The 21,363-nt window shown below is 45.3% G+C and overlaps 3 protein-coding genes across 3 annotated transcripts in view; 2 read left to right on the top strand and 1 right to left on the bottom strand.

The window, feature by feature from the left end:
• LOC124675163 (Fanconi anemia group D2 protein) overlaps positions 1-9,983 on the bottom strand; it is a 23,022-nt gene extending 13,039 nt beyond the window's left edge. The window contains exons 1-30 of the mRNA XM_047211233.1: positions 9,897-9,983; positions 9,545-9,799; positions 9,241-9,453; positions 9,019-9,150; positions 7,651-7,780; positions 7,510-7,556; positions 7,338-7,439; positions 7,118-7,225; positions 6,653-6,795; positions 6,447-6,541; positions 6,262-6,343; positions 6,113-6,164; positions 5,958-6,038; positions 5,296-5,391; positions 5,107-5,210; positions 4,214-4,676; positions 4,105-4,140; positions 3,820-4,027; positions 3,534-3,667; positions 3,260-3,446; positions 2,944-3,176; positions 2,741-2,836; positions 2,537-2,638; positions 2,428-2,460; positions 2,191-2,313; positions 1,988-2,048; positions 1,745-1,800; positions 1,570-1,626; positions 1,306-1,426; positions 919-1,124 (exon numbers count right to left, since the gene is read on the bottom strand). Of these exons, the coding sequence (XP_047067189.1) occupies positions 928-1,124; positions 1,306-1,426; positions 1,570-1,626; positions 1,745-1,800; positions 1,988-2,048; positions 2,191-2,313; positions 2,428-2,460; positions 2,537-2,638; positions 2,741-2,836; positions 2,944-3,176; positions 3,260-3,446; positions 3,534-3,667; positions 3,820-4,027; positions 4,105-4,140; positions 4,214-4,676; positions 5,107-5,210; positions 5,296-5,391; positions 5,958-6,038; positions 6,113-6,164; positions 6,262-6,343; positions 6,447-6,541; positions 6,653-6,795; positions 7,118-7,225; positions 7,338-7,439; positions 7,510-7,556; positions 7,651-7,780; positions 9,019-9,150; positions 9,241-9,453; positions 9,545-9,751 (3,699 nt within the window). The 5' untranslated portion in view covers positions 9,752-9,799; positions 9,897-9,983 and the 3' untranslated portion in view covers positions 919-927. The remainder of the gene's footprint in view (positions 1-918; positions 1,125-1,305; positions 1,427-1,569; positions 1,627-1,744; positions 1,801-1,987; positions 2,049-2,190; positions 2,314-2,427; positions 2,461-2,536; positions 2,639-2,740; positions 2,837-2,943; positions 3,177-3,259; positions 3,447-3,533; positions 3,668-3,819; positions 4,028-4,104; positions 4,141-4,213; positions 4,677-5,106; positions 5,211-5,295; positions 5,392-5,957; positions 6,039-6,112; positions 6,165-6,261; positions 6,344-6,446; positions 6,542-6,652; positions 6,796-7,117; positions 7,226-7,337; positions 7,440-7,509; positions 7,557-7,650; positions 7,781-9,018; positions 9,151-9,240; positions 9,454-9,544; positions 9,800-9,896) is intronic.
• Positions 249-711, top strand: LOC124675165. The gene has a single exon (XM_047211235.1). The coding sequence runs from the start codon at positions 371-373 to the stop codon at positions 608-610; it is 240 nt and encodes a 79-aa protein (XP_047067191.1). The 5' UTR covers positions 249-370; the 3' UTR covers positions 611-711.
• A 1,132-nt stretch (positions 9,984-11,115) lies between the features above and the next one.
• Positions 11,116-17,995, top strand: LOC124675164 (probable tRNA (guanine(26)-N(2))-dimethyltransferase 1). Its single transcript, XM_047211234.1, has 13 exons — positions 11,116-11,345; positions 11,878-12,189; positions 12,289-12,376; positions 12,463-12,584; positions 12,984-13,123; positions 14,633-14,705; positions 14,985-15,073; positions 15,164-15,269; positions 15,381-15,593; positions 16,202-16,396; positions 16,522-16,599; positions 16,703-17,043; positions 17,927-17,995. Exons 1-12 carry the CDS (start codon positions 11,241-11,243, stop codon positions 16,982-16,984), a joined length of 1,803 nt encoding a protein of 600 aa, XP_047067190.1. The 5' UTR covers positions 11,116-11,240; the 3' UTR covers positions 16,985-17,043; positions 17,927-17,995.
• The last annotated feature ends 3,368 nt before the right edge of the window (positions 17,996-21,363 follow it).

A 21,363-nucleotide genomic window follows, 5' to 3' on the forward strand; every position in this document is an offset into this window, starting at 1 on the left:
CGAGAGAAGGCAGCTCTCCTCTTTTTTTTTTTTTTTGAGCTAGGCAGCTCTCCTCCTGGAGTGACTACGTCCGAGATTGGAATTTCCGTCAGCAGCCCAGTAAAGTAATGGGCAACAAATGCGGGTCCAGACCAGAAAAGGCCCATGCCCACAAACTTTGGCGAGCCCGTAGATTCGACCAACCGCTCGTCCAGTCGGGCTGCCGTCCGCCCACCCACTGCCATGCCGACCCCCCCACCCGAGCTGGCTAGCGAACCAATAACTGCCGCCCGTAACCGTACCATTCTTTGCCCGGGTCCATCGTCATCAACCTCCAGATCCCCGCCCGACGAGCGAATCGGAGAGGAGTGTAGAGAGGATTTTGATCCCGATGGGAGCGGTGGTGACGGCCGTGATCGCGATCGCGGCAGTGGTGCTGGGCTGGATCACCATCGAGATGGCCTGCAAGCCCTGCCTCGAGACCGGCCGCCGCGCCATGGACCGCGCCCTCGACCCCAACTACGATCCCGACGACTCCCCCTCGGCCAACTCCACCCTGCCTCCCGCTAACGAGCCGCTCCTCGCCGATCTCTCCTCCGCCTCAGCAGCCGCGCCCGCCAAGGCCATCTGATGTGCTTGTATGCCACAGTGCTAGGCTTTTCTTTCTTCCTTGCCTCAGCCATGTTTGTCTCTGTGCCTCCCCAAGTGTTATGTTCTTGTGGTTTTGGTTATGAACTGCTTGCTATGTTCTGAGATGTTGTTCCATGAAATGTGTTCATATGTATGCATGATCCTCACAATTTCTATGGAAAACATGATGAAACTGGGATCTACATTTCTGAATTAGCGCTGTAATGTACTATACATACATGCCAAGAGTAAAATTTTGGGGACAAGATTGGCCTATATAGGAGACTGGAGATATTTACAGATGGATACCGTATGAGGTCAGTCATCCAATGGAGTTGCCTCCTCGGCATCTTCAGCCACATCTTCCTCCATCATGTTATCATCATTTTCGTCAGCTGGAGTTTCAGGATCAGTATCCATCTGTTCTTGCTCTGCATCATTTAGGTCGTCATCCACGTCGCCATACACCTGGGAGCTCACCACATGCCCATGCAAGTCCTTGTGCTTCAGATTAGCTATCACAAAATGGAGAAAAAAAATTGGCACTGTTGTAAGCATAGAAACTCCTAGATCCAAAATGAGATATACTTGTAACAAGCTGACTGCAACAACAACAAAAAGTAAACTAGCTAAACTGTAGTCTGTGTATAACCAGAACAGTTCTGAAAAAACTGCAAATCAGATCGCAAAGTTTACCAATGCTGCAGCTCTCCTCGGTAGAGCAGTGTGCAAGGAGGGCCTTTACTCGGAACACGAACCGCTCCATGGATCTCTTTGCACCAGGTATCTTGCTCGTTATCATTGTTCGCTTGTTACCCTATAGAAGATCAAATTACTGTTCTAAGCAAGGAGCACACAATTTATGATATGAACATCATGGATCTGAGGTTATTATTGATTGTACCGGAAAAAAAGATTATCGAATGTACCCGGTAAGAAACAAGAGATTATTGATTGTACCTTTGCCTCTGCACATATTGTTTGGATTATTCTTGTCGCTTTCTGAAGGTCTTTAATCTGCATCAGTTTAGGTCGTCAGTAACAGTAAAGGGCCACTGTAATTTGCAAGACAGAAGGCAGCTATTAAGTGGTGCAAAAAGAAGTAAATCATAAAAAACGATTGGCAGCCATTTACCATTTTAACTATACGGTCACCATGTTGCCCAAATTGTGTCTCTAGAAAGTTGAAGGCTGCAGTAAAAAGAAAGAAGGAGCACTAAATTAAGCATGTTTTCAATTAAAGGCAGCAAGAATACACCAACTAGTATTACCATGTAACAGCTTATCAAAGAACAAATCCTCATATTTCAGAAAAAAGAAACAAAAACCAATGTAGGGGGCTCTCCTACCGTATTCATTCCAAAAAAGAAATCCTCACCTTTAAGAAATGCATCAATGAACCGCCACCCATATTTAACTGCCATTGCATGCAACGCAACCTGTATTTTGTGATTCAGTGTAAGATGCATCGTTTTCAACCAGCAGTCTCATACATGAGCAGTACACCATTTCCATGTGGGTAAATGCATCAGGTGGTCATATTGTAGCACTTGGACGTGAGGGAATTTCAGTGCAACTCACCTTTTCAGAAGTCTTACATGTACCTATTAGAGAAACAAACACCTTTACTGATTTTTCAATTTCATCCAGAATATTTTCCTGTGCTACTCCTGATTGTGATCTAGTCTTCAAGGCTTGCTTGATCTGGAGGATGGGAGAAATTGCTCAAAAATCAAGGGATACTATTTGGAGACAAAGAATACAACTTCTGGAAGAGTAATAGCAACAAAGTATAGCATGCTTAGCTAAACAACTGACCATCTTGTCAAAATTTCCAGTATTCTCCTCATGCTGCATTAGTAAACCAAAAATTACATGAGAAAACAAGAATTTGATACTTACAAATGCTCTGACACCAGATACTTACCAGCACACGGTACCAAGAGTGTGAAGTGGAAGAACACAATGTTGGAAAACCATGCGAAATTTCCTGGGTAGTACTTTTACTTTTGAGAGAAGGTACCTTCAACTATGAAACAAAATGCTTACAATGAGCCTTTTAAGGTGAAATAACAACAATTCAATTGATCTGGAGTCTGATTGCACGACCCAAGAAGTTGAGATGGACCACCTGTTTTGACACCAAAGAAGCAAGGTCATCAAGCAGATTTGAAGTCGACTCACTATTCCTGAGGTATATTTGTAATATCCTTGGTATAAGGTCTCCCTGACAAGCAATAAACACGGGACCATATTAGCCTCTTAAGAATCAGTAAACAAGTGTATGTTTATAGGCGTCAGCACATGTATATGTCATAAAGTGTTATAGCTTACTTTACTCTGCGATCCATTCTCCCTTTCTTCACTAGGAAAATCAGAAGTTAGCAGCTTATGGGCTGATAACGCAAGATGCTTCCGTAGAAAGGGAATAATCTCTTTGGAGCATCCTACGTGTATATTCTTCCCATTTGATTCCACAGATTTTTCCAACACCGCGACAATGGAATTTAAAATTGATTGCATGGTAATTAGCACGTCAGAAGCCAGAATGTGTGAGAACAAACACACTGCAGTAAGACATAGTATCGGAATTAGGTCAAAGGTCACATATCTTCTACCACTCTTAGCATGAATTGCAAACGCTGAGTACCTGGATCCATAATTGCCTCAAACATTTTATATGCCCCAATGTACAGATAATCAACATTACTAGGCACCAGAGGTGGACAGAACTCTGAAAGATCGTCATCAAAAATTTCACTTGGCTGGAAAGTCTGTAGTAACTCCTTTAGAACTGACATATTTGCTTGATTCAACAGATCTGAAATGCCAAGTAACTGCAAAAGGTATTATGTTATGTTAACGCTACAATTTGATTCTTCTTTACTACCGGAAGTAAGAAAACAATATATTAATGTTACAACCTTCCTGTAGCAGCCAAGAACCTCCTTAAATACTGAAGTGGCTATTGAAGACTTGGAGACCATCACATACGGTATGTGTGGGTTTCCTGCTGAATCTGAAGATGAACTCCAATTGTCTGGGCGGCTATCTGATCCTAAAAAGCAGTAATAGTAGTGCCCCATCATGTTATTAATCAAAGCAAAGGAAAGTAAAGGAGGGGTACCATCATTGTCGTATTATAAATTTATATCATATACCGTCCACTATAAAAGTAACTAGAAGCCAAAAAGGGTAACTGAAGCTTACTGTCTTTGATCATCGAAATTGCTCCATCTAGATGCTTCCTTAGACTCGAGAATAGTGGCTGTATTTTGCTGAGAAGTTCTCCTGTGCTCTTTTGGCAATGAGCACTAGTGGATTTTGCTTGAGAAGTACTAAAGAACGGCTTGCTTTGCGGATTTAGATGATCTAATTTGTTGTGGAGATCACGGAGAAGATAGAGATATAAAGGCAGCTGAATAACAAAGACAATAACACCTCAATAATGACACCATACTTTAATAGCTATATTATGTAGTTGAAATCAAGTACCTCAGATTCATGATATGAATAAGTTGAATCTTGAGCCTGTTTGATAAATACATGAGAATTCGAAAATAGAATTTTAGAAAATATTAAGTCAAATAGAATTAATACATACCTCTGAATAGTTTATTAAGGATAAGCAAGATATATTGAGAGTTCTGAATTTGAATCTTTGTATATCCAGTTGAACAGGTGCTGCCATCAAATCTACATGCCCAAGCTCACCAGAATTATTAGCCTCATTTTCAACATCCTTTGACATCATTCTACTTGGAAATGGTTGTGAAGAAGCTTTGTTTGTTTCTTGAGTGATAATTACACCAGCTCTTTTGAAAGCATCCAGTATCGTACTTTGCTTGAGCTTCTCATCAGAATTCAATTTATCTGAAGCTGCTTTGTCCTTGCGGCTTTTTTTTCTTTTGATCGAAGATGGGCCCTCCATGCTTTCTTCCTCCATTTTCCTCCCATGGTTAAACTTACTGGTGCTAGCTGACGAAGCATAATCCCCAAGATATCGCAGCTCAGGTAGAGATAGAGGATAAATTTTAAGAATGGTGTTTAGCAAGCTCTCAAGCAATCTGCATTAGTTTTACAAAAATAGTCATCTGCATTTAGCAATCATGTCATAATATTCTAAAGGGTGCATTAGACATGAAAAGCTTGGTTCATATCTCAAGCCATACATCTTTCCCTTTTTTTTTATTAAGCTCTCTAACATCTAATGCAAACAGCTAATGACAGGATTCAGAAATAGAAAACTGTAATAGAATGTAAATTCCCAGACATGCAATATTTATTATTGACTGAGTAACACAGATGAAGAAAGCACTCCCGACATGCTTGAGTCAGAACTTTTAAAGGAACGGTAAAAAAACAGCTCCCACCAATCATCCATGAATAGTTATTTGGTGAAAGGTTGGTTGTTTGAAGATGGGTACGGTACAATTAACATGCATATCTATCCAGGTATTGATATGGTATTCACATCGGTGTTCAAGCAATACTCACATTAGATTTCTCACACGCTTCAGAAGTTTAACTGCTGTCTCATCCCTTACTCTTTGTGACACATTATCAACTCTGGCCGCAACTTGTGTGCTGAAAGCGTTAAGCTGCCAATCATGCCACCAATTTTAGATATAGATATAGGATAATTAGAAACATAGTGTCAATAAGATCAGAAAATTCAAAGCATACCAACTCCCTAATCCAGTTTATCGCATAGTACAGTGAGTGACACACTGTTTTTTTCTCCAGTTCTGACAAGCTTCCCCATCTAGATTCATCCAGGATCTGTCAGTTGTCCAAAACAGGATTCATTCATTTAATCAGTTACGGAAGCACATCTTTCTCTAGGAGTATTAAAAAAAATTCAAAAGTTTTCTGTATTACAGAAATAGTGACAGATTTGCAATAATATCTGTATGTGGCAAAAACATCGAAATTCATTTAAACACATAACATCTGCAGGTTGACTTTTCTTAAATGTGAATGGCAGAGACTAGAGACTGATTATATAAACCCAGAAGTTTAATACGAGAAACTATTGTGGTATTGTTGACTACATGTAGGTCAGTGTTAGAGAAACTTGTACTCCCTCCGATCCATAATAAGTGTCAGGGCTTTAGTTCAAATTTGGACTAAATTTAACTAAAGCTCCGACGCTTTTTATGGAACAGAGGGAGTAATTTATTTCTTGCATCATGCTACATGTGTTGTGGTGCGGCAAAGGCAGGTCAGAACAACATTTAAGACATCTAATGGAATGCAACAAAACTTAGATTTATAAGCATTGTGTTCTTGTATATTTAATAAGTTAGGGATATCGCTTCAAGTTTCTAGAAAGCAATTTGTATAACCTTAGCAGAGGGAAGATGCAAAGGACAGCCGAGGAGTGCATTTATTCCCCCAAGTGAGCCTTCACTTCCTTTACGCTCAATCTTTGATACAAACAAGAAGAAAGTTAGTTTGACCATTAAGAAGACATGCTCAAATACAAGGCTATGGCACTTACAGTAGTTAGAAGTAAAAATTGAGAAGCAAGGATCTGCAAACAGGCTTGGGACCTGGTATGAACATGCAGAACAGTAGTAAAGTAAACCGCTAGTGTGATATTCAGACTAATTATTGAGTAAACAAATAATGGCTCAGCTAGAATTATACTTTTGGGGAGAGGTGGATACTAGAGGCAAAATATTTACACATATCGGGGATATATTCCCATCCAAGTTCATCCACAATTCCCCTGAAACCAATGTGTCATCAATTACACTTGCACTTTCATCCTGTGTCAAATAGATAGGTGCATATCTATGCCATGGTAATAACTGACAAAGCATTTCACTAACCTTCAATGCTCTCACAGAGATATTTTTCTGATAACTGGCCATCGTCAAGATCAGCAAGAAAAAGGGTGTCAAATTCTGCAACATGTTCCCCAACCCTGAAAAGACCAGTTAGTGAAATGAGCTATCTTGCATGGAAGCAGGGAAAGAGAATACAAGAAGAAACATGGACCATCTCTTTTCACATGCAGCAACCATTTTACACTTACCACTCAGTAATTGCAGAATGAAGAACAGTGCTCTCAAATAAAGCAGCTAATTCATCATAGAGAAGAATTAAGGGCATTGTCACAAATTTGCAGGAGTTAACAGCCATTTTTAGCAGTCCCAGGGCCTCCTCACAATTTGGTTGCTGACAAACAAAATAACTTTATAACTAACAACGCAACACTAATATTTCATGAATGCAGAAAAGGGTAGCTGCTGTGATCCCAGACTATTTTAGATACAAGATGCAGGTTCGAGTAAAGAAAGGAAACACTGTACAAAGCTAGCTATACAATTCAGTCAGGAAAGTGCACTTAATTTTTTATGCCTGCTTCACCTACATAAAACATATGGTACTATTTTCTACATTGCTCATGTTATTTTTCAATATCCAGCAGGATCATTTGTCGTGATTGTTTTAACATGAAAGTTACATTTATGATGAAATTCTTCATGCGCAAACAAACCTCAGATGACGAGTAGTTCACAGCAGGATTAGCATCTGCAATAGCTGAAACTATCCTTAAAGCCCCAATTATTCCCATTCTCTTATACTTCATATCTGGATTGCTAACCTACAAAGTGCAAGCAGACAGAATACAATAAGAGAAAACTGTAAACCGTAAACAGCATTCTTAGATGGAAGATTAAATGGAAGTGATACCCCAATCTTAAATGTGATCGTACCTGTTTTCTCACTACCATAAGAAGTTCATTAGCAATAGAAGAGCCACCTGAACCACTATTGAAGCCAGCAGCCAGTGCCAAATTACAGAAGATCTCATAAACCTATTTTTTCATGAATTGCTTTTTATGATCAGAAAAAATAGGAGAAATAAATGAACAATATTTCACAAACCTTTCGAAGATTATCTTCATGAAAACTCTCCAGGTAATCTAAAATACCTATGTCATAAAGTCAATGCAATTCAGATTATTCGGCAATGACAAGCACTAAAGACATAAGACGTGAGACAAAACACATGAGACAGAACAATACCAGTTATATGTGAAGCTATAGGGATCAGTTCCTCAGAGTGGTTGGATGTCAGAGAAATCATAATATCCAAAGCAGAAGAAACTTCATAGCTGACCCCAGAACCTATATGAGTTATCAATGAGCCTATGAGCTGCACAAATTTGTACGGGCATTAGCAAATGAAGACAAAACATAGAAATGATAGAAAACAGGATAACATAAGCAAAACTGATCTATGCACCAAGAAACTGGATAAATCTCCCTCACATACAGATAAAAGTCTGCATAAGCTTTAGTTTGTACACAAATGTAGAAAATTTCAGATCGAAACTAATAGCTGTCCCATCCACCACCTCAAATGCTACTACCACAGCTTACAGCTAGCATGGTTTTTTAGTCGCGACTCAAAAGTGAGTCGCCTGAGGCTGTGACTCATGTATAGTCGACCAAAAAAGCTGTATAGTCGCTGTATAGTCGCGAGTCGCCGTGATTTTTAGAAAACGACTCGACGACTATACAGCGACTATTCAGCGACTATACAGCGACTCAAAAACCATGACAGCTAGTCTGGCAAGTGACAACACATAACCTCATCACTCAGATGTGTGACTGGCACAATAGTGGTATTTTAGTGAACACAACAATTGCACATATTACCTCTGAATAACTTTATTAGTTCTCAAATGTGAGCCAGATGTTTGAAGAAAAGCAAAGCTATCCAAAAGAGAGCAGTATCAGAATCAGATTTTCGGACTAAGCCTTCCAAAATTAAGGGCTTACAGTTAAGCTAGCTGGACACAAACAGTAACACAATTATCTAGTGCTGATGTTATGCTCTTATCAATTAAAACCAAGTCCTGACCAGTAACTAATAGCTAGCCGCCTCACGGATCACCTTTCCCCAAATACTATCAGTTCTTTAGTCATCTTTGTCTTCGCATCTCACCCTCTTCTCCCCGAATCACTATTCAGCACTAGATTTTCTCCAGTGCACACACATGGTTCTACTACTAGAAACCACAGAATCATAAAGCAAGTTAGAGTGAACATCAGTGCCTATGACCAACTAATTCACAAAGATCTTATGAACACATTTCAAATTTACACAAAAGAGGATTTATATCATGACTATTAATTTCTGTTCATATGCCAGACCTATACAAAAGTATTCAGTACAGCAGTTGAGCAAGTGTTATTTCACCAAACAGGTTCTAAATATATGTGATATGCAACAATACTTGAACAACAACCTGCCTGAAATCCTGAATTATAGGGAAAACTGACTATTTCGAAATCAACATCGCCTTGCCAACTCACTTTGCCGATATGGATATCACTATGTTGATGACAGGTCGACAACAAACACAAGTGTTGGCAAAAAAAGGGTACCTCTTGCCTGGAAAAAGTATCATTGAATTCTTCAAACAAAGCTGTGAACAGATAGGTAGCAAATTCTCTAGCCTTCTCTTCCTTGCAAGCCAACAGGAAATCACTCACTGAGAGATACGACACGAAATGGTCCTAATTCAAGTTTAATTATGTCTCAGTCAGCACGGGTAGTCAAACATACATGGTCATACTACAGTGATTATGCGGTACTGAAGAACTAACCTTTACTAATTCGGTATTTCCACGAATGCATTGGTTAAACAGTGTCTCTCGGATATATCCTTGTAAGATCTTGGACTTCAGTATTTTCTCAGCACTTTTCTGCAGAGCACCACCGTTGGCGTAGATGAGCATGATGAGCCAAACATCGATCACTTTGTGATCCTTTGGGTGGTCAACTGATTTCAACTCCTTCAAGAAGGCCTCACAAAGCATCTGCATCAATAACAAAGCAAAACCCAGATGAAACACCGATGGGCGGTGCTGTATTTCAAGATAAGTTGCAGATTATAATAAGATAACCTACATTCTTAAACCGGAGGCCCGATCTCAAGGCATGAAGAATTGCCCCATCAGTGCTAGTTGCCGATGCCTTCCCTTTCAGCTTCTTGCTCCGAGCAGCCCGTGGATCCACCACACCAACAAACTTGAGTTGCTCGCGGATCTGCGATATAATCCTCCCAGCATTGACTGGTGTGGCAGCCAGCAGCAAGAACCTGAGCAAATGTGGCATCTGGTCCGCGTGAATTGTCCGGATGCAAGATATTGCAACTGTCACCGCCTTCATATATTCCCACGGCACAAAAACAATTAGTCAGCCAACAAATCCACACCATCATACACAAAATGATATTGAAGGAAATGGTTGCGACACTCACCTGCTCCTGCAAGTGCGCATTGAGGTTAAGGTCTGATAAAGTGTCGAGCACAGCAACCACAACCTGGGAGTCCTCCTGCAGCAAATTCTCCAGGGCGGAGACCACAGCAGGATGACTCCTGTCGCCCACAATCTCGGGGATGGACCCGATGATCTCCTTCTTGAGCCGGGGCGGCGCTACGGAGAGCACCTCGACGAGCTTGGCAACGAACGCATCGGCATCGACAAGCAAATCAAGCCAGCGGAACTGTTTGATGATGAGCCTCCCTACGTCTTCCTGCAGAGGCGCCCCATCGAGCGCGTCGTCGTCGAAGTGCTCGGGCAGCTTGTCGAGGAGGAGCCCCAGGAGACCGGGCTGGAGCGCGGGGACGGAGAGGAGCGCCCGCGCGAGGCTGGTCGGCGAGCCCGGGGATGAGGGCAGGAGTAGCTGGCGGAGCCGCGCGGGGGAGTCGGCGAAGGCGGCGAGCCCCGCGAGGAGGCGCGCGGCGGCGGGGCCCGCGGCGAGGTCGCGGGTGAGGCGGGCCACGAAGGCGGGCGGGGACGGGAGGGAAGGGGGCAGGTGCGGCGGGACGAGGAGCGTGCAGCCGGCTTCGGCGAGGAGCGCCGCTGCCGCGTCGACGGCGGAGAGGTTGGGCGCGGACGCTGACGGCGGCGGCTCGGGTGGCGTGGGCGCCGGCGGCACGGGTGGCGCGGACGCTGACGCTGACAGCGGCGGCTCGGGGGGCGTGGGCGCCGGCGGCGGGCGCTTCCGCGGGTTGCTGCGCTGCAGGAACACCATCGCCGATCGCCGATCGCCGCTGCCACCACGAAGCTTCTTCGGGAAGGAGGCGGAAGGGTTTGGGATTTTTGGGGAATTTTGGGGGAATTTTGGGAATGAATATTTTCGCGCCAGAGAGAGAATGCTTCCTAGTTCATCATGTCTCTTGCAAAAACGTCGCGGGACCAGCTGACATGTGGGGTCAAATTGTTTATGCCGAAGGGGCCCACTTGTCAGCCTGTAGATGTGAAGGCTAACAGAAAGGGATTAGCTGCAGCAATGGGAATGGATCGAAGCCGTACGGTGTTCATCGGACGGCTGCGGGGGCTCGGGATGGGTAGACCTAAGTCGAGGGAGGAGTGGTCCGTGGAGGCGCTAGGGTTTAAGCTTCTTCGCCGCCGGGAGGGGGTCGACGGCGAGCACGACGAATTGGTTTCGCGGAGCGGTTGCTGCAACCACGAGGCCTCGGTTTCTTGGTTTCCAGGCTCGGTTGCTTTCGATTCGATTTCGTTTCGTATTTTCGCAATCAGAGCCAGCCGGTTGTGGTAGGGGATTGGATTTCGGAGGGGTCTGGCTGGGATTGGCGAGATGGGGGAGGTGGAGGAGAAGCTCGAGGCGTACGAGGTGAAGAGGGAAGGAGAGGCTGAGATTCTCATGCTCAAGAGCAACGCCGTCTTCTTCAACCCCGTCCAGGTGCATGCCTTGCTTTCTTCGTCCCCCCATTTCCTCCTCTCTTTTTTTGTTCTGGAGAAAATTGGGATATGTTCCGATTGATCCTAACAGCGAGGCTTGCAGATAGCTCGGGCTTCAAATCCATTACAGAGATTTAGGTTTGGAGGCCATATTAATGTGCGAGATTTTAGTATGTATATGCTTCAGTTTTATCTCCATCGTGTGCCGATTTGGGTGGTGAGCATTATCGGAGCCACATAGGTAGGATCCTGGTGGGGCATTTATGAAACGCCAAGCTGCAGTGCGGCATTTTATCAAATTTGCCTTGTCGGGTTAGCATGAAATGCAAACTGGCAGTATGTTTTTTCTGCGGTTGTTTGTTGAGCAGAGATGATGTGTAACCGCGTAGTTGTGTGGCTCTTTCAGCTGAAGTTGATTGATTTCTGTGAGTTTGTTTGGTGCTTGCAATTTATGTCAGGGGTAGTTTATAGAGAGGCGGGTGTTTTGTTCATCACGAGTCTTTCTTTAATATCAAGTTTACTGCGCTTTTTAGGTCCATAATCGGGACATGTCCATTGCTATTCTAAGGACATTTGTAGACAAGCGCAAGGAAGAGCATGAGGAGAAGATCAACAGAAAGAACAAAGCACGTCAACATGTCAGTCAGGATATTCCGCCTAGATCAGATGGAGATGGCACTTCGAGTGAACAACCCGCTTCTAGTAGTGTGGTTGGTGAAATAAATGGTGATCATGGAAGGGAGCTACATTGGAGTGCAGATAAGGCAGAAGGCCCGTCAACAGAAACAACAGAGACACCTTCCTTGAAAAGAATAAGAGAACTCAATGCACCAATTGTTCTGGAGGTGAGGCCTTATAATATGTACTCCATAAAGAGCTTATCTGCTGGTGTGCAATACGAGTGACATTTGATTATTTATAATCAATTGAATAACAAACTGCAGGCATTGGCTGCTTCTGGTTTAAGATCTCTGCGCTATGCTCGTGAAGTTGATGGACTTGGAAAGGTGGTTGCACTGGACAATGATGAAGGTCACTGGCATGCTTGTTAATTTGTTTTATAGAAACTTGAGATCTAGACTACGAGTCTTGACATTGTACACTTCTTCATTTTTCAGCATCTGTTGAAGCTTGCAAGAGAAATATTAAGTTCAATGGTAGTGCAGCTTCTGATAAAGTGGAAGCACACTTGGCTGATGCTCGAGTTTACATGCTTACTCATCCAAAAGAGTTTGACGTGGTAATGCTTTTTACAACTTATCTCTGTTTGTCACAGATGTCTCTTTGTCACCATTTGGACCTGCTGAGATCAGACAATCTAATTTAATCCAAGAACTTACCTATGACAATTTCATGGTTGTTTGTAATCAGCGTCACTCCTTGTATCAGCTGCATGGGCAATCTTTTCAGGATATATTCAGAATCATTTGTCAGAAAATATGGCACACATGTGCTAATAGTAATCTGAGATAATGCACTTGGTAATAAGGGTGTAATTATGTAGCTTGACTGTTTCAAGTTTGATTAAAAGCATAAATCAAATAATTTAATGTGTTCCCCATCTAACAGCCCTCATTAGCTTTCTTATTTTGTTACATGCTCATTAGCTTCCTTATGCTCTCATGTGCAATTTTTTTAGGTAGATCTCGACCCCTATGGATCACCTGCAATATTCCTTGACTCTGCTATACAAGCTGTTGCTGATGGAGGATTGTTGATGTGCACAGCCACTGACATGGCTGTCCTATGTGGGGCCAACGGTGAAGTTTGCTACTCTAAGTAAGTATTAGGTATTAGGATGACAGGGCAACCCAGCCCTATCCTATTAAACAAGAGATAATGTGCCATTTATTAAGAGGATTTTATTAGTTACGAATAACATCTTATACTGTTAGGAAAGGATCAGTTAGTTGACATTAAATCCTAATGTTATGGCCTAATCATCTCTACATAAAGAGGGGAGCCGCGCTCTCTGTGATCTAACAAACAATAAAATAAATAATCCTTTCACAGTTTAGTTTCTCTCTCTGTCCTAGTCTCATATAGACTATGATCTAGCGATCATAAGTTCATTACATCTGATGTTTGGTCCAACTGATGCAATGCCTTCAATGACTTCTGTGGAAACAGAGGTAACGACACCCTGTCTGAGCATGGACACAAGACCTTTGTGATAACTGCGATGAGCAGAATGTGTGGCCACCACTGTGCATGGTTGTTCTTCCTATGAGGTGGAGAATTTTGACGATGACAATGATGCTGAATTGATGGCGCACGGCCCGCCCTAGCACAGCAGGCACCTTTGGTGGTGGCAGGTATCCCTCTTGCGGTGACACCTGTCTAACGCTGGGGCTTCAGAAACGGTAGGGTCTCTGCCTCCTTTGCTTTGGGAGGTGGCAGCGACCATCTCAACGGCAATGATGCGTCTTGTGGAGGAAGCAGTGGCGCTAACTAACACGCTAATGATGCAGCTTACCGTGCAGAAACCGCATGCTACGGCGTGGGTACTCGGAACACGGGTGGCAACTCTGGTGCTTGTCTCTATATACCCTGGCCCATTATCTTCTTCCAGAGGACACCTGTTATCAGGAGCCCAAGTTGGGATAGTACGTTGGCTTCAATTGAGAGCTCTCACGTTATGCTGCAAGTACTGCCACAAAAGAGGTGGTGCAGCATTATTAACATTGAGGAAATAAATCGAACAGTTCAGCTTCAACACGTTTCTTCTGGTGCATGCACAAGAAGTGACAAGTCCATGGAGTTCCAGTGTGATACTGGGCTGGAATCTTGATCTCATGGAAACGTGGGTCTGATTCCTAAGGGGCCGGTGGTGTTAGGGGTTAGGATGAGGTGCAGCCAGCCCCATCCTAGCAAGCTAGAGATAATATCCAATTAATTAAGACTATCTTATTAGTTAAGAATAATATCTAATAAGAAAAACAAGCAAGTTGGGATAGGCTAGAGATAAAACCGAACAAAAACGTGTGGTAACCAAAGAGCGAAGGGAGAAAACGGTAGACAAAGTATATAAGAAAAGCAAATTAAGGGTCTGACACATGAATTGCTGATTTCTTCTGTATATGAAGAGAGGAGCCACTCCCTCCATGATTAAGCAATCAATCAAAGAAATTTTATCCTTTTTACAGTTTAGTTTCTCACTTGAGCCTAGTCTCATCTACATTATGATCTACTGATCATAACAATAACTCAATAAGGACTATATTACTAGCCCCAAGATGAAAATTTGGACCAAGTATCGATTTTATGATCATCAATTGTGTCTTGCAGGTATGGTTCGTACCCAGTCAAAGGCAAGTATTGCCATGAAATGGCTCTAAGAATCCTGCTATCGTGTATTGAGGTATATAACAATGGTTAGCTGGTTACTGATGTAGTATTGTGTTTGTCCAAGTTGAGCTCATTTAATGGTTTCATTACTCAGTAAAAGATAATGGTATGTTATTTTTAGATGATATCTTCACTCCGACACTAATTGGATCTGATGTGACAACCTATTACATTAACAGCTCCTAATAAAACACTCACTAGTTTTCTAGCATATGATGTGGAACTTTGCAGCTGTTGTTTTTCTTGAGTTTTGAGATACCTTATCTCCCATTATATTCCTTTGTTGACACAGAGCCATGCAAATAGGTATAAGCGTTTTATCGTCCCAGTTCTCTCCGTGTTTATGGATTTTTATGTCCGTGTTTTTGTTCGAGTATTCACGTGAGTTCCCTCTTCTATGCTGTCATTTCTTTTGTTTAAGATTAAATTGTTCTACTTGTGGTTTGTCTAATTCCTAGATTTTGTGTGCAGTTCGGCAAGTGAAATAAAGAATGCTCCTCTTAAGCTTTCCTATGTATATCAGTGTGTGGGTTGTGATTCTTTCCATCTTCAATGTCTCGGGAGAACCATTACCAAGGTACACCTATGGCATACCATTTTATATAATCTCAAAATTATAGTTCGCCAACTATAGCTCCATTGATCATTGATTGAGAGCCTTCCTATATCTTTTTTCTGGGGTGTGAAGGGAAAGAGTGTGAAGTATGCACCTGGTATTGGTCCTGTTGTTCCTCAAAAGTGTAGCGATTGTGGGAAGAAATTTAATGTGGGTGGCCCGATATGGTCTGCTCCTATACATGATCAAGACTGGGTTCTTTCTACACTGGCAAATGTCAAAGCAATGAAGAATAAGTACCCTGCCTACAATAAGATTACTTCAGTTCTGACGACCGTATCTGAGGTATTGCTATTACTTTCTTGTTTGTTGCTGAAACTGTTATCTGGAGCATTTGTAGAATTTGTCTGTTAAGACTCTAAATGGGTTATTATTTTAACTTTCTTTAAGATGAGCTATATTTTGAATTCTGTGAAAATGGTGATTATGCATCTGTAACTCTTTTTGAGCTCCCCACCATATGATCTGTTAACAAAACTATGAATACACTTCTTTAGAAGTACTCTCTCTGTTCAAAAGTAATTGAAGTTCTAGGTTTGTCCTAAGTCAAACTATCTTAACTTAGACCAAGTTTGACAAAAAATACATCAACATCTACTACACTGTATTTTCATATTGTATAGATTTGATGTTTTATGTATTCACACACTTTCTTATAATATTGGTCAAACGTTTTTGTCGTAGGACAAACCTAGAAATTCAATTATTTTGGAACAGATGGAGTATCCATTTAATCAATTGGAATTAACTTCTTAGTCCGCATGGCCAGCATGATCGTTCCAATGTTCAATTCATGTAATGTTGGGATGCTGCATAATGCATATCGTAGGAGATGTTTCTGTGTTTCTTGCCACCTTTACGTAATTTCAATTTATGTTATTCATGCAATGCAGGAGTTACACGATGTGCAGCTGTTTTTCAGTCAACACAACATTACTGGAACTGTCAAGTGCACTCCCCTATCTGCAGTTGTTTTCCGCTCTGCGGTTCTCAATGCTGGATATCGTATCTCTAGCACCCATGTGAACCCATTAGGACTAAAATCTGATGCCCCTTGGGATGTTATCTGGGACATCATGCGCTGCTGGGTAAATCTCATTAAACTCTTTTCCCTATGGTATTCTGATGACTGCATGTCTAGAATCATTTTGTTGTCTTCCTGGATGGACCGGATAGTCTTCTTTCGATCTAATAGTGCAGTTCTTCTACCCAGGTGAGGTTACATCCAATAAAGGAACAACCACAAGACTCTGCAGGGACAATGATCCTTTCAAAATCTCCTAAACTGGAAGTATGGCACTGGTGCCCTTATATTCTTGCCTCTATTACGCTTTCTGCACCTGATTGAGGAAATGTATAACATTGATGGCTGTTGTATTACACTGGTTATGCAGGCAAACTTCTCCAGAGCAGTAGCTGCTGTCAGCAATGCTCAAGCAAAGAAGGTCAATCGGTTTCTTCCCAATCCTGAGCGGCATTGGGGCCCGAAAATTAGGGCTGGGAGGACGATCACAAGCAAACATGCTTCTCTGCTAGGCCACGAGGCTGTAAACGGGGCCATTTGCCAGAAAGACGGGAATGGTTTGGCGCTTGACAAGGCTGCTCCAGGAACTGAAGAAGGGGTCAGCACGACCGAAGAGAAGTGCAGCGATGATGAATGTGCCACGGAACCATGATTAGCCTGGTCTTGTCGAACTGATGTATGAAGTTACCATGTCGTTTCCTGCTGTTGTAGGGTGTGTTTGGTAGCCCGGCCGAACCCAGATATTCTCCTCTCATCTCAGCCCAACGAACAAAATGTTGTTTGTTAGACTGGGTCGGTTCACCTCAGCACTGCCGAATTCATACGAAAACAGCCTCTCAGCCAGGCCGGGTTGCGAAGCTCAAATCGAGCTTCACAACTCGACCGGGCTGAGCACATCCCGCAGAACACTGTAGCGCGCCCCGGCGGACACCCAGACCCCCACCCCCACCCCTCTCTTTCCCTCATTTTCCCCCAACCTGCTCTCCCGCCCCAGCCACCTTCCTCACGCGCCCAAGATTTCTCCTCTCCCGTCGGCCTTCCAGGAGCAGGGAACCACGCCGCCGCCTCCCTCCCGTCCTCTTCTCCCGTCGGCCGAGCAGGAGCAGGACGAAGGGCCGCCAGGACGCCGCCTCGACGCGCCGCCAACCGCCTCGAACCGCTGCCAAGGCCCTGCCTCGACGCGCCAGTCAGGACGCGACGCGCCGGTCAGAACGCTCCGCCCGGACCCTGCCTCGACGCGCCTCCGGTGCGCCGCCAGCACGCCGCCAGGACGCGCCGCCAGGTCGCCGCGCATCGGGCCAGGACGCGCCGCCAGGTCGGCCCGCATCGGGCCGGGACGCTCCGCCATCGCGCCTTGAAGAAGAAAGGACCCGATTGCTTTTTGTTTTTCTGCTCAAGGACCTTTGCGTAAATTTTCTGGCCCAGCACATCTCAACACATACAACATATGCCAAACAACATCTGAACTCATCATCTCTCAACTGATACATGCTACCAAACAAGTAACAAATCTCAGTTGGGCATGTATGAGGTCACCTTGTATGAGGGGAGATATTTATTCTGAGGTGGCACAGGCTACCAAACACACCCGTAGTGTTGTATCAATTCAATAGGATTGATGTTTCTTCAAATGAATTTTGATAATGAAACTCCGTATACACCATGTGCCTTAGAGCATCTCCAACAGGCGCGCTATATCGCGGCGCGCTAAAACCAAGAATCCGCGCGCGGTAAACAGATATGGCGCGCTGTGCCGTTTTTTCCTCCGCCGGGCGCGGCAAAATACAGCGCGTGCGCGCGCAGGAAAAATGGTCCTCCGCCGTGCGCTGCAAAATACAGCGCGCGCGGGCGCGGAAAACAGATTTCTAGTCTATTTTGCATTCACAATTCATGAAAGAAATGACACAATTCATGAAATAAATGACACAAAGTGCAACAACATCACATAGTTCAACAAGGACACACAAAATGACGTAGTTCAACAATGACACACGACATATGGTTCAAATGGACAAAGTGAAACAATGCATATCACAAATGCATATCACACTTCCGCATTTTCCAAGTCAACACCTTCTTCTTCGTCCTCGTCATCTTGGGTTGAAGGAGGAATAGTAGCATTCATGGAAGACACGAAGCCTCCCGGTGGTGCTCCCATACTCCCGTACACACCACTCACGGAGCCTCCCATGGTCCCTCCAAACACTCCTCCATAGCTTGATCCTCCCATGCCGGCCATGCCTCCATAGCCTCCCATGCCGGCCATACCTCCCATGGAGGGCATGGGCATGCTTCCCATGCCGGCCATGCCTCCCATGGAGGGCATGGGCATGCTTCCCATGCCGCCCATGCCTCCCATGGTGGGCATGGGCATGCTTCCCATGCCGCCCATGCCTCCCATGCCTCCTCCAAACATGCCTCCTCCAAACATGCCGGTGGTGGAAGTGTTCATGTTGGCTAGCAACAATCTCTTTTTGGCCAACACTTCATCGCGAAGAAGGTTGACGTACTCCTTTTGCCTCTCATCCATATGGGAAGTATCCATCAAGAAAAGCTTCCTCTCCTCCTCCGCTAGGCGTGCATGCTCCTCGGTGGCTTGCCTCTTCTCCTCCAAAGCCAACTTCCTCTCCTCGTTGGCGGCAATCCTCTCCTCCAAAGCGGCTCTCCTAGCTTCAATAGCATCCATAGCCTCTTTCTCCAAGTTTCGTTGCATCTTTCTATCTTCATTTGCTTGCAACCTTGCATTTGCAATCCTCTCCATAGCCATGGCAATGTCATCATCTCCGGCCTTCCTTCCCTTCATTTCCTTGGCGGTCTTCCTACCGGGCACATTCCTCCGCCCATTGTTGATGGAGTGAGGAGTGGAGCTTCTCTTCTTCCCTTCATCACTTGAATCATCATCGATGATTGTTGCATCACCGGTAGCATTGGCCGCCATAGTTGCCGCATCCCGCGCAGCAGCCGTTGGGTTCCCGGCGTCGGCGCCGCCGCTAGGGTTTGGCGCTGGCGCGGCGGAAGTGGCGGCGGCGGCGGAGGGTGTGACAGAGTAGGGAGGGGTCGGCGGGTTGCCGGAGGGGTCGTCCATCGTCGGGATCGCCGGCGGCGCGCGGAGACGACGGATTGGGCTCGGGGCAGCGACGCGGGGAGGAAGTTTCAGCGCGGGGGATTTTTCGCGGTTGGACGAGCGATGCCGCGCGCCGTAGCCGACGCGCCGGATATGCCGCTCCGGATTGTGCAAAACGCCGCGCGCCTAAAAATTTTACAGCACCGCGCCGTTTACCGCGCCTGCTGGAGCGCCTGATTCTGTCCCGCGCGCGCTATATCGGACGTTTTTATGCCGCGCGGCCTATATAGCGCGCCTGTTGGAGATGCTCTTATTGTCCAAAAAGTGGTTCAGAGCCACCATCCGGCCTCTTAACTGATCAGGGTGCACCAGCACTAGCTTGTTCTCCCTAAGGCATTGTTTAGAGCATCTCCAACATGCGCGCTATATAGACTGCGCGGTATATTAACCGCCGATTTACTACGCGCGTAGGTGAAGTCGTTCCTCCAGCAGGCGCGGCAAACGGCACGGCGCTGCAAAAAATTTAGGGCGCGCGGGGTTTTGCGCAACCCGAGCGCCAAATGTGACGCGTCGGCTACAACGCGCGGCAACACTCTGTGCACGCGTGAATACTCAACGGCTGGCAAATTCCCCCCGCGCCCGCGCCCTCATTTACCCACCGCTCCGCCGCCGGTCGATTCCGCCGCAGTCCCCGCTGCTGCTCGCGGCCGCGCCGTAGATCCGCCTCGCCCGCGCGTCCTCCCGGCAGTAGCGGCCGCTCCGCCGCGCTGTACCGACCGCGCCGCCGCGAACGAGGGGCAGAAGCCGGCGCTTCTCCCCCGCCTCCTCCTCCGTGCCGCCGTCGCCATGTCGTCGTCTTCGTCTTCGAGCTTGCTCACGACATGGCGCGACCATGATGCTCGCCGATTTGCTCGCAAGGTACGCACCTCCGCCGGCCGGCCTCTATGATTTTGCTCGCCGATTAGCTACTATAGTTAATTAGTCGTAGTTAATTTCATATGTATGTTTGTAGACTTCCTCATACGGATACATTTTATTTGTGAATTTTATATGGTTGTTTGATCTTATTTGATTCATACTTGTGTGTGTTTGTTGTTTGCGCCGCGCTGCGCGCTGCAAATGGAGCATCCGGCGGAGGTGCGTTTTTAGCGCACCAACGCGCGCTGCATTTTGGCGTGTCCGGCGGGGCAAAATTCGGTCCAGCGCGGCGGAAGGGAGGTTTAGCGCGCCGACTTTTAGCGCGCCTGTTGGAGATGCTCTTACTTCTCCGGTATTTTTCTTTCCAATGGATGTGGGGATGAGAGGGGATTTGGTGTTCACCTAATCCCCTCAAATACTCTTCCCCAAAAATACACTAGTATGATGGAGAGTTTTTAGTTTAGACAAAAAAAAAATGAGTAAAATGCATGGCAAGTACTCCAACTTGTCGATGGTGTTCAGTTATATTACTGTACTCAGAGAATACCAAGTTATGGTCACCGAATACAAGTTGCATGCTCACATACGGTCACCGCTGACCGGAGCATGCTGTATTTGTCGACGTGGCACTCGGTGGACCTACAATTCAGGACAAACAAACATGATGCTTGTGCAAAAAAAACCCAGAACTTTGGGGACGTTACAAAAGCAGTCAACCTGTCCCCTTCCTCTGGTCCAACCCCAAATTCGGCTTGCCGCCGTGCCGCGGACGTCGGCAGCCTCCGTGATGCAGTTTGGCCACGACTGCCTCCTGGTGCCGCTCCGCTCTGCACTAATGCAGGTGTACCATCTCAGCTACCTCCTCCATCGTCAAGGCCGCGAGCAGCGCGCGGGTCTTCGGCCACTACTAGTGCGACCGAGCGTCGTCGACGTGCCGCAGTAGTTCGTTGGAAACGCCGCAGAGCTCTAGTTCGGAGGCGAACCACGCGGCAGCAGAGCGGGGCTACCTCGGGGAGGAGGAGGAGCATTGAACTTGGCCGGCAGTGGCC

This window comes from Lolium rigidum, chromosome 7 (assembly GCF_022539505.1).
Source record: "Lolium rigidum isolate FL_2022 chromosome 7, APGP_CSIRO_Lrig_0.1, whole genome shotgun sequence".
NCBI classification, from domain to species: Eukaryota; Viridiplantae; Streptophyta; class Magnoliopsida; order Poales; family Poaceae; genus Lolium; species Lolium rigidum.